General features: G+C 42.2%; 1 protein-coding gene across 2 annotated transcripts in view; it reads left to right on the top strand.

Moving 5' to 3' along the window:
* The window catches only part of LRRK2 (leucine rich repeat kinase 2), a 106,659-nt gene that overhangs the window by 4,416 nt on the left and 83,991 nt on the right, over positions 1 to 18,252 (top strand). Inside the window, exons 3-7 of one of the 2 annotated variants that reach the window (XM_019543535.1) lie at positions 1,483 to 1,589; positions 9,959 to 10,047; positions 11,570 to 11,704; positions 12,812 to 12,946; positions 17,508 to 17,639. In XM_019543535.1, coding sequence (XP_019399080.1) covers positions 1,483 to 1,589; positions 9,959 to 10,047; positions 11,570 to 11,704; positions 12,812 to 12,946; positions 17,508 to 17,639 — 598 coding nt within the window. The remainder of the gene's footprint in view (positions 1 to 1,482; positions 1,590 to 9,958; positions 10,048 to 11,569; positions 11,705 to 12,811; positions 12,947 to 17,507; positions 17,640 to 18,252) is intronic. The other variant, XM_019543536.1, reaches the window with a different exon arrangement.

An 18,252-nucleotide genomic window follows, 5' to 3' on the forward strand; every position in this document is an offset into this window, starting at 1 on the left:
TACCCTGGGGGTCTTTGAGAGGAGGCTAGATGTGTACCTTGCTGGGGTCGTTTGACCCCAGTACTCTTTCCTGCCATAGAAGGGGGTCGGACTAGATGATCTACTCGGGTCCCTTCCGACCCTAGAAACTATAAACAACATCTCTAGCACAAATGACACCTCTTATAACACTGTCAGCAGGTGGCAGAGACCACTTGACTTTCCTGCTGTCTGCCTCCCCACTGCCTACTCCGTTGCTGCTGCTTTCCCCTCTTCATCAGTGGGGGGGATGAATTTAGGATGACCCTCCAATATTTAGATTCTGTGCATGGAAAATTATAACATTTATTTTAATTTTTTAATTTAATTATTTCAAAAGATTCTTTTAATTATTAGGGGTCATCTTAAATTCAGAGTCATCCTGGGTTTGGGTAAGTACGGTGATCCTGCCTTTGACTGGACAGAGTTAGTGTGGTGTTCAAATGTTGACATATGCAGTGGGTTATGATTCATTTGACTATCATATATTTCTGAGTATATTGAATAAATACATTCACTTTCAAGATGTGAGTCTGTATATCTAAGACTCAGCATGCATTCACAATAAGCCAAGCACATTTGCCAGTGTTTTTTCTCCAGCACAAAATGAATAAGGAAGAACTCTGCATTTACAGTATTGGGTATCTTATTCACAGAGATATTTAAAAATCAAAGACTGCATATTATTGAGCAGTTGTCAAGGAAACATACTTCCTTTCACTGCTAGCTTCGTATTGGTTCTCTGTTCCTTGTACTTTCAAAAGTTCCATTTTCTTTAGTATGAGTTTAGAAAGTTCATAGATTTAAGTAGGGTTTGGCAATATACAGTCTGTAGGCTACATATGACTCACAGAACCAGGAGGCTTCAGCAGTGTCCTGATGGCAGGGGGCTTTGCCTGTGGCCAAGCTGGAAAGGCACAGTGAGGAGAATTACATCTAAGGGGAGGGAGAAGCAGTGGCAGGAAATACAGCTGTAGTGGCTAGTTCATAACACCAGCCTGCCTTGGACCTGAGCTTAGGAGCATTTCAGAGCCACAGGCCAAAACAACTAACTGCTTGAGTTCAGGATTGAGGATCAAATGTTTAAAAATGTTTAGGTGACCAAATTATCAAACTTGTTGGACACCTGAACACCTGATAAAGCTTGGCTTTAGCTCCAAAGTTTATAGGTGAACTAGACAAAACACTGAAAAATATGTTCAGGAGTGCACATCTGCACCCTTATTTGTTTCTTTGCTGTTAACTTTTTATGGCTTCTGTCTTGTCTTATATTAGCTCATTATATCTTATTTAGGTTCTCAGGACAGGTCGTATATGAAACAAAACATCTCCTTCCTAAAGGCAAGAAGAACAGGAGCCAAAATTTTAAAGTTTTAAGTAGGAAATCTGTTCCTTAGAGAAAAAACACATAATAAGCAGTTTGACATGTCTGTTGGAAAATAACTACATTTTTTTACTTTTCAGGTGGGTTGGTCACTTCTTTGTAAATTAATAGAAGTTTGTCCAGCCACTCTGCCAAACATAGTGCCTCATGATGTCGGGAAAGATTGGGAAGTACTTGGTGTTCATCAGTAAGTAGAAAAGTTTTACAAACGGATGCTGTATGTATGTTGGTTTCTAGAGTTCCTCTAGATTGAAGTAGGAACGAAATGTGTTTTCTAGCATATCTTCAAAGAAAATGGTTATTTCTTGTATTCCTTTTAAATTATCTTTAGAATTTTATCATCGAAATAATGCAGAGTAAAATAAAATTTCGCTGGGTTTCCAATGTAATGAATGTGCTGCTGAAAACAGAATGATTGTTTGGAAAACCAACTAAAGCCTCCTGCAAGACCGTTTCAGGCTGGACGTAAGGAAGAATTTCTTTACTGTCCGAGCCCCCAAGGTCTGGAACAGTCTGCCAGCGGAGGTGGTTCAAGCACCTACATTGAACACCTTCAAGAGTAAATTGGATGCTTATCTTGCTGGGATCCTATGACCCCAGCTGACTTCCTGCCCTTTGGGCAGGGGGCTGGACTCGATGATCTCCTGAGGTCCCTTCCAGCCCTAATGTCTATGAAATCTATAGAAACTGGCAGCATAGAGGAAGGAACACTTGTATAGAATGATTTGTCAGAAAGTGAACCAATAAATAGTGATTTTGTTTGTTTGCAACTCCCATGGTAGGAAATCCTCTTGAATTAACTTGATCTAGTACGCTATTAGTACCTTAGATATTGATCAGGGCGTTATGTTTGTGTCAAGTGATGTTAGTTAAAAGTTGTAGTGTCAGCTGGATTTTCTTCAGTTTCTATATATTCATTTCATGGGGCGTGATTATCACCAGGGATCCAGATCTTCCATTTCCCATGGGGAAAATGGAAAAAAAATGTGGGTTTTTCTCCTTTGACCAAGAAAAACGCAGATTTTTCAGTTAAACATAGAAACATAGATTTTCCACTTTTGCAAAGAGCTGTCTGCAGGCTGGCAGAGTTACAGCCTGCAAGGGGCTTGGGGAGCGGGGAAGGGTAGTTAGGCAGGGTGCACCATGTGTGCACTCACACATGCACATGGCTGCCAGACAGCTCCTGCAGCTAAGTTTGATGGGGGGAGAGCAGGGATTGAGGCCCCCATGAGGAGGGAGGGAGGGAGTTGGGCAGGGCTGAGACTGCTGCTGCTGCCCAACCCAGGCAGTGCTTGGGGCCTGGGGCCAGAATGTGGGAGCAGGATAGGGCCGTGGACAGCTCGTTTGGGGGCTGGCGAGGGGGCTGACTCCTGTTTGCTGTGCACGCTCCCAGGGGAAGCATGAGGGGGCGTGTGCCTCCAGATACGTTCCCAGTGGGAGGGCAGGTCTGCTTGCTGCAGGCTTGAGTCTGCTGTCCTGCCTTGCTGCCTCCCCATTACAGGGCCACCATGGCCCAGCGGGTGGGACCCGGTGCAGCAGGCCAGTCCAGGGCCAGGCGGGGAAGCTTCTTGCTGCTCTTGAGCCCTACTGCCATGGTGAGATGCCCTCTGCCTGTCCAGCAGCAGTGGGGGTGGCAGCCTGGAGTAGTGGCTCTTGCTGCTGCCAGGTGGTTAGAGGGCACCTTGCTAGGACAGCGCGGAGCTTCTACAAGTGGCCACGAGCTTCCCTGCCTGGCCCCACTCTGCCCTGCTGCACCGGGTCCTGCTCACTGGGCTGCAAAGGCTGTGGATGGAGAGCAGAAGGGCAGGGAGCCTGAAGCGCGCAGCCTGCCCCCACCCCACCGTGGGCTCGGCTTCAGCCATGCCAACCATGGGGCAGGGGGAGTCAGGCTCTGCTCTGCCACAGTAGCCACCACCTGCTACAAGTGGCAGCCGGGACTTGGGCACTGCTGTGGGGGCCAGGGGGCTGTGGGCCGGAGTCCCTAGTCCTATAGCCCTGACAGCTGGAGGCCCCCTCTGGTGGGAGTTGGCGGTGCAGGTAGCCTGTGGGTATGGAGTGAGGGGCATGAGCAGGGTTGGGGGAGACTGAGTGAGGTGCAGTGGCAGAGCCAGGTGGCTGTGGCTTGGGAGTTACGGCCTTGGGAAGCTCACCTGCATCCTGGTGAGCAAAGGGGGTGGTGGGGGCACGACCCTGATTTTTCCATGATAAAAAAACCCCAAATCAAATACCAGAATTTATAAGTACTTTAAAATGTATTATAGTGGTTGAGGCACTGATAGGCTTCCAAATGCTTTGTGTGTGTGTGTGGACTTGGCAGGGTTTACTCAGAATTTGTGATTTTAATTTTTTAAATGGAGAAAACCAGGATCCCTGATCGTCTCATGCCTGAATCTTTTAAAAGCATGGACAGGCACTGTGCCCTTGTTAGGCAGGATGCGCCAAAGGTGGATGAAGGCATATCCCAACCATTCAGAGAATCGGGGTGCATGGGTAGGCAAATGCCTTCAAAGGAAGGTAGGGTCATGGTGATGGCCTGACCTTCAAATTAATTAATTATTATTATTATTATTATTATTATTATTATTATTATTATTTATCATTAACGTTTTCCTTAGGTTCGTATTCCAGAAACTGAATTTCATTCAGGGACTGATCTAATTTAGGGACAGGAACAAGTGCCATTCTTAGCACTTAAAGTGTAAGAACTATAGTTGCGTAACATCTACACACTGCAGACTTAGTTGCAGGAGCTGCTCTTCAGGCTGTCTGCATGTGTGAGTGCGCACATGGTGCCCCTTGCCTAACTGCCCTTTTCCCATTTCCCCCAGTCCCTTACAGGCTGTAACTCTGCCAACCTGCAGACAGCTCTTCGCAAAAGTGGAAAATCCACATGTTTCTGTTCAGTAGGTCAGATATTTGATATATTTGCCAAAGATATAACATACATATATGTTAAAATGGGGAGAGGAGAAAGCTATATGGAGTTCTGCAAATGAGGACTTGGAAGGTGGAGGTCCAGCATCTTGTTGCCGCCTTCTGGGAGAAAGTTAAATCTCAGCTATCTCAGCATACTTCCATTCGCTCTTACCAACATGACAGGATTTCAGGCATTAGATGCAGTTGCATCATACTGTAGTATGGGTTTGGAGGTATGTCCGTACCTGGCTAAGAAAAATAAGTTCCCTGATATGTTTACGTACACAGTTCTGGTTGAATTTGGATCTGTTGTCGGTCAGCTATCGTGTGACTACTCTTTGTAGTCTTCTCCATTATGCTCAGAAGGATACAAGATCTTTTGTAAATGGATTAGCTCAGATTTCTTCAGCAGTCTGAAGGCTCCTTGTTGAGTGAAGGGCCATATTCTAGGAAGAGAAGTGATAGTAGGTACTGCCATCCCTTAATGCATTCTAGAAAGACTGTCAACATTTGTGGTGAAATATTTACACAAGCTTCCCCAGAGGCCACACTTGTTGCCAGTAGAAACAAAGCTCTAGTCTAAACTCAGTTTCAGCGTCCGAGTTTGAGAAATGTGGTCCACTGCTGGTGTCATTCAACATCATTTTTTCCATGTACAGATAGTTTGGCAAAGTGTGCAATCCTGATTGAAAGCATGACAGTTCTGCTTGTTGAAGAGACTAGTAGATGTTCTTTGCATGGCAGGTATTCTGCTGGTGGCAAAAATAGAGCAATTAGATTATCTAGAATGCCTTCTGAGCATCAGTTGCAATGTGTTCATCAGTAAGTAGAGAAGTTTTACAAATGGATGCTGTATGTATATTGGTTTCTAGACGTCCTGCATGATGTTTGCAGATGAACAGAATACAGTGTAGTAGAGATGAAATATACACTATAGTGAAATATATCATCTATATACAAAATGGAATACTTACAGAGAATGATTTGTCAGAAAGTGATCCAATAAATAGTGATTTTGTGGTGACAATACATAAATGTATTGTTGGAGAAGTGTGTGTATTGTTGGAGAAACAAAATTTTAAGTTTAGATGTTGCATTTGGTTTATTGTTTCACAACATGCCCTGGCTCAGTCAAGTTACAGTAACTGCTGCAAACATCAGTGCAGCTAATATTACTGTTCCTTTTCTGATACAACTTTGAGTACTTAAAATAACCACTTACAAAGAGAAGGAAATTCTCTTAGCATGTCCAACCTCTTTCTAAATACACAGAGAAATTTCTTCAGACCTTTTGTAATCTGTGACATCAGGCCTTCAGAAAGTAGATGAGAGTAAGTGTTTCACTTCCTTACTCTTAATTACTCTCAAGATTAGAGGGCAAGTGAAAGGAATTTTCTCTTTGTACTTTTTAAGCATGGCTCAGCCTTTTGATCATAATAAGCATGTTCCATTGTATATGTATTTTGTGTTACTCTACTGAACTTGTCATGTCTTCAGACTGTAGGCACTTCAGGTCTGGAACTTGTTTGGCACAGGTGAGCTATTGTAAAGTGTCCTGCATACAGGACACATCTGTACTTGTAACTAATGTACCTGAATTTTCTGTACAGAAAATTCAGGCGTATTAAACTGTGGCCCCACATGCATCTGAACCCATGCCCATCAGAAGCAAATTTGCTCCTGACAGGAGCAGTTTGGTCCAGAGGTGCTCCTGCCCTTCTCTGCCTACCCTGTAACAGCCAGGGAGAGCTCCAGTCTCCCTTGGCTGTCAGCCTCAGGCTGGCAGGAGGCACGAGGGTTGGTCCTGATCTTGATGGGGTAGGGGAGAGCTGTCTTAGCTGCCAGGTATCTGCCTCCCAGCCACTTGGAGATCTGGACCCATCCCAAACTCCACATAGCTGGGAGAGCTGTCCTTATTGTTGGGAAGCTTCCTCCTAGCCACATGAAGATAATCTCGATTTCCATCCAGCTGAGCTCTCCCTGCCCCATGTGGCCCCTTGCTGCTTAGGCTGACCAGGAGCAATTTTCTTCCAGTCAGTGTCTACACAGTTTAATGTGCCAATTTCTAGTACCTGTATCTACAGCTACTAGAACATGGCACATTAGATTAATCTACTGTGCAGTAATTGGAAGCAGCAGAGCAGCTTGCAGGTGGCTGCACTCCCAGTCGGACATCATTGCCTGATTGGGAAGATCTAGTGTCGTTGTCCAGCCAGTCCTAATCTCCATTCCTCATAGTTCTTCAGACCCACTCTTCACCCCTAGGTTTTCTGTCTGACTGAGTTTGAATTAGACAGTAGGGCTGTGTGAAATTTCACCACCAGTTTTGATTCAACACTGTTTTGACTCGTTTCGAGGTTGAAACAGCAAAATAGAAATGAAACAGATATGGTCGAAGCAGCCTCGAAACATTTTGACTTTCCTCATTTTGTTTCGCTGCTTGTTTCAACATTTCACCCATAGGCTATAATGGGGAAGGTTGAAACAGCCGTTAACTTTGTCATTTCTGGCCTGATTTGGATGACTCTTACAGGAATGGTAGCCCCTGATGAGGACATGAAGCCTACCAAGTTTCAAGGAGATAGGTGCAGGGGTTTGGGGGAAACTGTACCTGAAGCTTCAGACAAGCAAAACTTGTGACATAGGTGACACTGTGTGTTAAGGCACAGCAGGGTGAAAGCTGCAGGCCTGCTAGCCCCTACTGAGGCCGCGAAGCCTGCCAGCTGTCAAGGAGATAGGTGCTGGGGTTCTGGGGCCCTGCACCTCTAGCTGCTGACAGGCAAAACTCGTGTCATGGGTGCTTTTGCATCTGTGTCTGTCTTGGGGCATGGGGGCGCGGTGGGAGGAACTGCTGCAGGGCTGGCTGCTAGGCCCTGCTGCGGCTACAAAGCCTGCCAGCTGTCAAGGAGATAGGTGCAGGGGAGTTCTGGGGCCCTGCACCCCTAACTGCTGACGGGCAAAACTCATGACATGGGTGCCTGTGCAACTATTGTCCAGCAGGACTGAAGCTCCCTCAGCACTTGCCACCACAGACCCGGGGGTAATAATTAACCCCAGTATGAACGTGAGCCGGCAGTGCGATGCTAGAGCCAGCAGGTCCAATAATACCCTGGCCCCAGACCCCCCTCCCCCCGCACCTATCTCCTTGACAGCTGGCAGGTTTTGTGGCCACAGCAGGGCCTAGCAGGCCTGCAGTGGTTTCCCCCCACTCTCTGCCCCAAGACAGATACAGTCAGGTGTACAAGCACATGTCATGAGTTCTGCCTCGCAACCCCTGCACCTATCTGCTTGACAGCTGGCAGGCTTCGTGGCCTCTCAAAGGCTAGCAAGCCTGCAGTTTTGACCTTGCTGTGGCTTAACACATGCAAGTGACACAAGTTTTGCTTTCAAGATTTTGGGGTGCAGTTTCTCCAAAGCCCCTGCATATGTCTCCTTGAAACTTGGCAGGCTTCATGCCCTCCAAAGGGACTACCATTCCTGCAAGTTTCATCCAGATCAGGCCAGAAATGACAAAGATATAGGCTGTTTCAACCTTCCCCGTTATATCCTATGGGCAAAATGTTGAAACAGCAAAACTGTTTTGACCGAAGGGAATGGACCAGCTGTTTTAATTTGAAATAGAATTTGAAACAGAAAGCTGCCATTTCTCACAGCCCTATTAGACGGCTTTCTCCATGCTTCCTGGATGCATCACTGGGAACACAGTAGAGACAGGATCACTACTTACAGTAGAAATGCTTTGCTTAACAAAAGTCAGGAGAAGATGTTAAAAATGTAGAAGGATTGTGCTCAGTAGAAAAGAAACACATAGTCCATTCATCATTTGGAGTTTTGAAAGTCTCAAGTATGCCCAGTGGGTGTGGAAGCCTCAGCTAGTTTAGATGTAAAGCTCCATCATGTCTGTACTTAGCATGAGCTAACTGTGATTTTTCACACTTGGACAAATTAGGGGGGATTTTCATAGGGATACCAAAAATCACGTCTTCACACCAGAATTTACTTAACACTGAAGAACAGAGTATTCTTCCCCAGTCTCATTCTTGAAACAGTTGGATTATTTTGACTGCAATTTTCCAAGATAATTCTGCCTGAATTAATATGTGTGAAAATGTGTGAAAAATATACGCAGTTCAGAGCAAGGTCTTATAATTGAAAGTATTATGCATCCTTATTAGCAGGGAATGCTACTAGCCCCTTTTGAAATTTTGGTGTTTTCACATGCACGTCACTCATAAAATTAGGACATCTAGACATTTAACGTCATAGATTACACTATCACACATTACTGTGAGAGATACAGAGTATTGTAAATTGTGACTTAAATTCCCTGAGCCAAGAATGTCAAGGCCATTTGGCTTTTCTGACCTAAATCCATACCACAGGGCTTCTTGTGAGTTAGATCTGTGCTACAGGGCAGGCAGTGTCAAGGAACTGCGAGGCTAATGCAGCCGTGGCTTACCCCACTGCTGCTGATACACACCTCTGTCCCGTGTCAGGCTCCCTCGTCAAATTCCCAGTCCTTCCAGGAGCCTGGCAGGCTGGATGATATGGCTCTACAGGCCAGATCTAGACCCCACCAGCCATATATTTGACACTCTTGTCCTAAGCTTATGATGAGTGAGTAGATTTGTTTTGCTTAATGCTTACCCATGGCTGATGGGCACAGGCGGTACTACTATTCAGTTGAAGCTTTTTAGCCCTAAAAGTATGTTTGAGAGAGAAGGACAGAGAGCCAAGAAACAGGATCTCCACAAAGTAGCCTTTTGGGACCAGCAGCCTTCTAAAAGGAGATGTCTCTACTGAGCCGCGCAGGGAATCCTACTGCCATGAGGGACAAGGATGTCCAATGAATTATGCAAAGTCCTTGGGACTTGAGGAGGTTGTCCTGTCTTCTGAGACTATGAATCTCATATGTTTTGGGGGTGGTACATGTGCAGTCCATTTAGCAAGAGGACCCAAGAGGCTCAAGGGTGCCTTTCTGGAGGTAACTGTCCATATTTTAAGAGTTAAATTCTAACCAGTCTGTAGTGGGCAGGGGCTCCAGGGACAGTGACGCACTCTTCTCTCATGGGTGGGACAGTTGTGAAGGAACTTGAAGTGGGAATGAGCTGGGGGGTGCTTAGTTCCTTTCCAGGAAAACCCAGCAACATGTGGTTATTAAATCTTCCTTATCACAGTACCTTATGTGTATGACATTAGTCATGCTGTGGAATCCCTTTTTTGTTTTTTTTATTGTCTTACTACAGGTCCAGCTACAGCTCTCATGCATGCACATCTCTGATGGCATCAATGGGAATTGTGCACATGTAATGACAATAGTTGTTCCTCTGCAATTAACAATTTATAAGTAGCTTTGCTCTTTCTTTTGTATGTCCTTGTATGTCATTATACTTAAAAGTACATAAGAAAAATATTTTTAAATGGTGATAATTATATACTTTAAAAAAATCATCAAATGATAGAAATGGTGTGTTTCTACTTAATTCCTTTGCATAGGAATTTAAAAGGGCTTTAAAGTTTTCATTAGTTTTTTTTTTAAAAATAATTATATTTCCTCAAGCAATTTCATGATGAATCCCAGTATTTGGTATACTTTACACTAACATTTCATTAGGCTTAACGTTTTTTTTTAAATTTTAGACAGATTCTCAAAATGCTCACAATCCACAAAGGAAAGGAGAACCTCTCAACAACAGGACTGAAAGTCTTAAATTTACTCCTTACTTCAGGTATTAGGCGTTTTACTTTCATAAATGGTATAATGTATTTCTGTGCAGAATATATAAAAATGGGTTATTAAAAACAAGCCCGATTCCCTTCTTCCTTGGACCTTGTGTAGTTAATTTACAGCTGTGCAACAGAGATGTGAAATGCTACAGAAATGCAAAAGGACGTATTCTGCATTTGCTTGCACAAGAATCGTAATACCCTGGGCTGCAAGGCATTGGAGAATACAGCCACCTATACCACCCCCCCTCCGGTTTAAAGCTGTCAACATTAGTAGAGACAAATGCTTGCTGATAAGTAATTAAGCAAGAATCTATTTTTTCTTACTGACTAAAAGTGCAAGCTACTGTAAAAAGAGAACTTGATTAACTCTTAAATGATAAATTTTATACTGGTATTTCTGAAAATACCAGATTATCTCTGGCCTGGCAATTCTTATTCTGGTTTACAAGGACTGCCAGACAATAAGAACTTCTTATGAGCTATTGAGCTGCTTGACCTGAAATTAATGGGAGTCTGTGAAGTTCATATTCTTTCCCCCTTACTCACACTGAGTGATATCTTACTGTAAAAACAGCAGTGGGTTTAATCGAAAGCTGAGTGAAACCAGTGGAAGTCTTTCCATTGACTTCAGTAGGTTTTGGATATGGGCTTATTTTCACACCAAGGCACTATGTATATAATAAGATGGCTGAATATGACCATTAAATGAATGAATCCAACAAGCCATTTTCCCTGTCTCATATCACAAGGCTCCTGAGCTATTAAGCTAGTTATTCCGTGCAAGTTATTCCTTACAGATGCTCTTCTTCCCAGGGATATAGTAGATATTATTGATTAACCAAGTTTTATCCTTCTTACAGTTTTTTGATTGTTTCTTCAGTAAATATAGATTTCATAGGCATTAGGGCTGGAAGAGACCTCACAAGATCATTGGCTGACTTCCCGCCAAAGGGCAGGAAGTCAGCTGGGGTCAGATCACCCAAGCAGAATAAGCATTCAGGAGCAAGGTAAGCATCTCCTGGATCTTCCTGGATTCTTCTTTGTAATGTGTCCAACACCAACTGGATTTACTGATAAATGGGAATAAATATATTTGAAAAGGTATGTTCTGTCTTTGGGTGTTTTGCCTAAGGATTGGCTTAGTGACAGGAAGTGACTGGGAAATCCAAGTGCACTCACTCTACCAGTTTACAAATTTACATCAGAGTGAAATACATAGTTACTTTTAACAGTATCAAAGAATATGTAATTTTGATAGTCAAGTACAGTGTTTCAAATAGAAGAGATCATTTGGAACAGACTGCCACCGGAGGTGGTTCAAGCACCCACTTTGAACGCCTTCAAAACACATTTGGATGCTTATCTTGCTGAGATCCTATGACACTGCTGGCTTCCTGCCCCAGGGGCAGAGGGCGATCCTCCGGGGTCCCTTCCAGCCCAAATGTCTATGAAATCTGATAGAAGAGATCAGCTGATTTGTGTAGCGATCAATCCTTTCTTGCCTTCTTTTCTGTTGTTTAGATGCAATTACATTTTTGCTCTTGGAGGAAGAGACAGATGTATTTTTATTGGTATTGGATGCTATGAACATCTTTCCTAAAAATGAAGAAATCCAGCAATATGGTTGTAAAGCTTTGCACAGACTTTTTGAGAAAGGTATTTCTCGTTTGTACTTTAGTAGGGTGGAATGATTTACAAACTGGGAATTGACTAAAGAAAAATAACTAGCAGCAAATAATATATGCTGTGAGTTCTTCTGGGTTTTGTTTTATTTCTGTGTGAGTAAAAAAAGGGTCATACTTCATCTAATGAGGTGAGTTAATACAAAACATAAGGAACGTGCATAGCCTTAGGACAATTTTCTTTGCTATTGCACTATACATGTGACTGAGTATTGTTCGAAAGAATAGCTGTAGGCTGACAAACAAAAACAATGGCACTCAGAGAAGCGCTGGACTTCCAAAGACATTTCTGCATTATTGGGAAGCTATTTTTAATGCAACAAGGTAGTTTACTGTATTTTTTTAAAGTGCCAGATTTGAGAATTCAAAATTTTTTTTAATTTTGAGAATTTTAGAATTTTGAAAGCCGGATTTATAAGGTTATATCACACTGTTGATTTTGAAGCAGTTTTTATCACTGATCTGAATAAAATTTAGCTTCCAATTTAATGTTATGAAGTATATCATAATTTTAAAATGTAAATAAAGTATTAGCCTTTCACGCTGTTATAGGCTATGTTAAAAATGCTAAGGGAAACTAGCCAAATGTGCTAATCTATATATCGGTGGTTCTCGACCTTTTTAGACTCAAGGCACTCCTCCGAAAATGCCTGCTCTTAGCTGTCATTCATTTTTTGACTATTGAAACATAACAGAGCAATTCTTTTGTTGCAAAGAACTCAAAACCCACAACAAGGCTGAATATTTTTGATGCTATGAATTCTTATTTGAAAATCCAAGTTTCTTATGCCCACCTAACAGTGCTAATACTGTGCAGCACCTTACAGCACACTTAAAGGTCACTCAGTACCCTAGGGTGCAATATAAGACTAGTTAGACAACAAGTTTTGTGACTCCATTTTTGTTAGCTGTATAATGAAAGTATTCTTGCCAACAGGAAGCTAAAGGTTTTTGTATAAAGAAAAAGTGACCTTATGAAAAATGTGTTAGATAAATATCACAAAACTGTATAAAAACTATTGTTTTACCTAATATCAAATTGGGCAAGTATATAAACTCTCTCTTTTTTACTTTAACTCAGTTCCAGAAGAGCAACTAACTGAATTTGTGGAAAGCAAAGATCATATGGTCATACTGAATGTATTAAAACAGTTTCAAGAAAAAGAAGATTTAATACTTCTGGCACTTTATTCTTTACATTCCTTAGCTGGTCCATGTAAGTGCATTATAACAACATGTGGGGTTGTTGGTCAGTTGTAGTAATTCATTTCAAGCCATTCAGTCTTTCTGAAAAATACTTTTTATGGTCTTGTACATTACCAGGACAGTGCAAAGAAAGGTCATAGCACTAGTGTGATGATTATAGATGGCTTTTGGCATCTGGGGAGGTCCAGTTTCAAGTGGCTAAGCAAAGGCTGAAAAGAAGGCAGATGCCTAGAATGAGAGTGGTGTTGCAAAGATAAATTGTTGTGAATTTTGTAATAAAATGCTTTTTAAAATCATTGATTTGTCAGGACCAAAACTTGCCATGGAAACCTGCATAGCAGTTTTAATAAGGATGGAATTTCTTGTTAAAACCAGAAAGAAGGGCCTCCATCTCCCCGTAGTGCACTCACTTGGGATGTAGGAGACAGATTCAAATCCCAGCTCTGGCACCTTTTGCTGCCAGGGTTCAAAACATAGTCAAGAGACTTTCCAATTGAATACCCCAACTAGTAAGTTATTGACTCATTTAGGGTGGGTCTCTGTCCATGTCTTTTGTTAGAGCTGTTCCATTTCATATAAATAATGAATTATGTATTGGATTAGGGACTTGAACTACAATATCTACTGGACTAAAGACTCAGTCTCTTAAGCTTACTTGATGGAACTGTTTCATTCTTTTTTACATATTGATTGGCCGAGAAGGAGACTGACTGTAATCCAGTGGTTGTGCAACTCACTTAGGATGTACACAATGAACGTTCAAAGTGTTGTTCCAATAAATATTTAATTATTTTTACAAACTGGAATAGTGCCAACAATAGAGGCTCACCTGCCCCAGGGCATTCATGCGAGTCAAGCCCCCGTTCTGAATTGGGCATTTGTTTCTCAAGCACCTGGCACACATTACATTAATTGTGCTATAAATAGCAACATGCCACACACAGCCAATTTATTGGGTCATAAAATGGCAAGCCAGCCACAAAGATGAAACATCTTTATGGGTGGTTTGAAAGGAGCTTTAAATTGAACATGTGGCATGCCCCATCATTCTGATGCTGACAAGCAACTGATTGTCAGCATCAGGACTTGGGCATCCTCAGGTCTGGAACCCTTCCCAAGCTGCCCTAGTCCCAATGCTAACAACTGATGATTGTCAGCATCAAACCAGGCTAGCTTTGCTACCATGCCAACAGTGATCTATGGGGCACATGGGTTGCAAGCTTTCCAGTGAGCAGAGCTTCCCTTACCAGAAACCTTGTAACCCTTGTGCTTTGCAATTTAAAACTACCCTTTGGGCAGTCTACGTGAGACATTTACTACAGAGTTGACTTATTAGCTCTGCAGTAAACATTGTGTCTACAGGTGTGCCCCTATTAGGCTGGAGTAAATTAATTCCACAGCAGAATAGTACTTTTTTACTCACAGCAGCACACGTGTAGATGCTGCTGCCCCAGCTGCCTGGGGCACTAGGATTCTTCAGTGCAGGGGCTGCCTGCTGGCTAAACCCGTGCTGAAGTACCCTTGTATCCCAGCTCTGCAGCAAATTGGGCATCTTTATACATGCTCTGTGGGGAGGGGGAAGGAGGGGCCACGCTTTATTTAGAACAGCTCTCAGGAGCCATTCTAATTAAAGCACCCAAAGTGTCTCATGTATTCAGAGTACCGTGCTTCAAAATGGTGGTGGGAGAGCTGCCATTTTGAAGCACATGGACAGTGAATACATGTGATACCAAGGCTGCTGGAGCATGCTAATTAGCTTGAACGTATCAGAGCAGGTTATTGGGCATGTGTAGAGGTGCTGACCCCTGGGGTTTCCTGCCATTCGGAGTGCTCCAACCCAGCTCAACATGCTATAGTCCTGGGTGCATGTTCAAAAGGCACACCCAGAAGCAATAAACAATAAGCACTGGGGTTTATTGCTTCTCATTAATTATACATGTACAAGTGCTTGTTATGTTCCAAGTGCCTATTGTTAGCCAGTCACTAGGGATTGGGCTGGAGGCGGTCTTCTTACCTGAAATTTATGCTTCATCCCAAATGTGCATCCTGCCACATGTGTCTGGCTTGTCAGGATGTGCAGTGTTTGGGACGAGGCATAACATCTCTCAGATTCAGATTGCACGATTATTTTAACATCTGCCAGGGGCTTCAGTCTTTTTTTATCCCTGACAAGTCCCTTACCATACAATGGGTAAGGATTTTAGATTCTTCCATTTTCCATGAAAATCACAGGAAGGTCTTTGAAGATTGAAAACATTATGAAATCTTGAGAAATTTCAGGAAATAAACATTTCCCAGCCATCTCTACTTGCAGCCTGCTCATTTACCCAGTCCTGGAAAACTTCTGGTATCTTGCAGATGTATAACTGCACAGTTGTTTGTCATAGTAAGAAATAAAATAAGTCAATTTTTGAAAATAAAGGGTTTCTAAATCATGGAGATTGTCACAATAATGAATAGCTATAACCAAATATAGCGGGTGGAAAAATGTTTCAACTAAGATGGTAAGATTTCTAAAGCAATTCATTTCTGAAGCAAAGTAGGTCACTTATTTTATTTCATTACCATTATGACCACAGTGATTTTTGTGAATGTCAAAGGCACCTTCCAGGCCTGATACTATTATGGCTCCACCCTCGTCTCTGGGCAAACTGCCCATCTTGCTTGTCTGCCATGCCTTGTTTGTAAATGATTATAATGTCAAATATGTGGGAGGCTGCCCTCTGTGCAGCCCAAGTGACCACAGGCAATCGGTACACGTTCCTACCACCCCTACACGTGTTCCATGTCTTGCTGATGTCACGCTGTAAACATAAACTGCTCCAGCTTACAGCTGACTCAGATAGCCCCTTGTAAGGCCCCTCACATACCACCCTACTTGGGCCTCTCTCTTACTGCCCCCTTTTACAAGGGCCTCTCACACGCTGCCTATCCAGGCCACGCTCCCATCACCCTACTCCAGAAAGATCCTCAGGCTTGTCCACTCATACTTCAGACAGACCTAGCCTAGCCTTTTGGGCCTCTCCCGTGACCCTCATCTAGACGGTGACTGCCAATTCATCAGGGAGGTTCTCAGTACTGGTATTTACATGGCCCTGCCCCAACACAGGTAGGACCACCAGGCCTCCCTATCCCAGCAGGGTGCAGTTTTAGGTCATGTCCAAGACCAATGAGGCCTCTTCCTTCCCCATAGCCTCACCCTTACCTCCAAGATATTCCTGGAGCCGGAGCTCCACCAGGCAATGTTACTCATAGATCTCAATAATGCTCTGCTCTTAGAGCTCTCCCAGAATGGCCACTCTCGTTAGCCACCTGGCAGCTCCCTGCTCCAGCCCTCGAAGTGACAGACACCCTAAAGGGGTGTTCTGTCACAGTTATTTAAAGATACGGTAATTTAAGAATTTGTTTTAAAAAGGTTAATGAATTAATCTGGCTTGCAAGTACTTAGTAAAATTTAGTAATATCCTCATTTTACGTATCAGAAACACAATGCGGAGAGGTCAGTTGACCAAGGTAACCCAGCAGTTTGCAGTGAAGCTCAAAATAGACCTGAATGGTAAAATCTTGGCTCCACTGGAGTCCATGATGATTCTCCTGTTGAGTTCAATAGGACCAGGACTTCATCTGTGATCTTTGAATTCATAGGTAGATCTTTCCTTACACACCAACATTAAACATATCACAAAGATTAAGATTCTTTGATTCTGCCTGCACACAGCAGTGCAAGAAGCTGCAAGTTTTATTTGGTAACTACCATTATGCACTTGTGACTGAATAGGCAAAGTGATTTTTTTCACCATCATTAAAGCATGATTTAGTATGTCTCGCTCATTTTTAATCTGAATTAGCTATTGTTGTTTTCTACCATACTCCCCACAGTGCATGTAAGTATAAAATTATTTGTAATTAAATTTGTATTTAGGAATATCATTTAAAAAGTTAGAAGCATCACTTAGCCGAAAACCTATAAGCACTTCTCATATATTAAATAAGCTCACTATATACTCAATTGTCATAGGCCAAAACTAGAACCAGCCAAGAGAGTAAACTTTTATAACTTGCCACAGAAAGAGAAGAGGTAGGAGAGACAGCAAGGATTTATGAAACAGCATATCTGGGGTTTTTTCTGATTCTGTTATTGAATTGTTTTATGGTCTTGGTTAAATCACTTAAATACCATATCAAAAATTTACAAAATACCACCACAAAAACTAAAATGTGAATGGGTTCATGTTATCTACTCATGCTAGTGCAATTAAATGTAATTACTATCTGTAAAGCACTCTTTATGAAAAGTACTTTTTAGTAATAAGTGAAGGTATTTTATCTGTTAAATAGCTAAACATGTAATGGCAGCAAATCAGTAACAATTTATGTGGAGTCTAAATTGACCTGAAACGGCATGTCTAAGTATAAATAATGATAAAAGTTGAAGATGATGATGAAAAGAAATACTCAAATTTTTTCACAATGCCAAAAGCAGGAACTATATTTTTAAACACCTATGCATATTCAAATCATATATGTGATTTTTCAATTTAATCATAAAATTGGTGTTATTTTTATTTTAGCTAGTAATGTTGAAGTGCTCATGTCTGGAAATGTTCGATGTTACAATATCATTGTTGAAATAATGAAAAGGTTCCCCAACAGTGAACCAATTCAGGAAGTGAGCTGCTGTTTGTTCCACAGATTTACATTAGGTAAGCTCATGAAACAACATTTTAGATATTGCTGATATTGTCTTTCTGTTTCTGTATATTAAATGTCTAATCAAGATAAAGCCTGCTTTTTTCTTAGCTCGTATTTTTACATTAAAATTAGAGAAGTGGTAAAAGCCTGCAAATTCAGTAGCTTCCTCTGAAATGAGATCGCCAGGATGACAGATCTGAACAAAATAAAAATAATTTTATAACGCCTACAATACATGAAGTATCTTGCTCTTTTAGATTGCCTTTCACCAGGAAGGGAATCTGACAGTTTCTTACTGCCAGAGGGATATACACAAACAATCCACAATTGAAATGCAGAGGAAACAGCCAGGTAACAGAACATAGCCACACTACATAACAGGGCAGGGAGTGACAAAATATTGTATGCAGCTGCATTCACATGAATTAAGAGGAATAATGGTTCTGATTCTCCAGAGGGTTTCACTTTAAGTGCATAGTTTCATAGTTTCATAGTAGCTAGAGTCGGAAGGGACCTAGGTAGATCATCTAATCCGACCCCCTGCCTTGGCAGGAAAGAGCACCGGGGTCAGATGACCCCGGCAAGGTGCTCATCTAACTTCCTTTTAAAAATCCCCAGGCTAGG

Source organism: Crocodylus porosus, unplaced genomic scaffold (assembly GCF_001723895.1).
Source record: "Crocodylus porosus isolate Cpor-Errol unplaced genomic scaffold, CroPor_comp1, whole genome shotgun sequence".
NCBI classification, from domain to species: Eukaryota; Metazoa; Chordata; order Crocodylia; family Crocodylidae; genus Crocodylus; species Crocodylus porosus.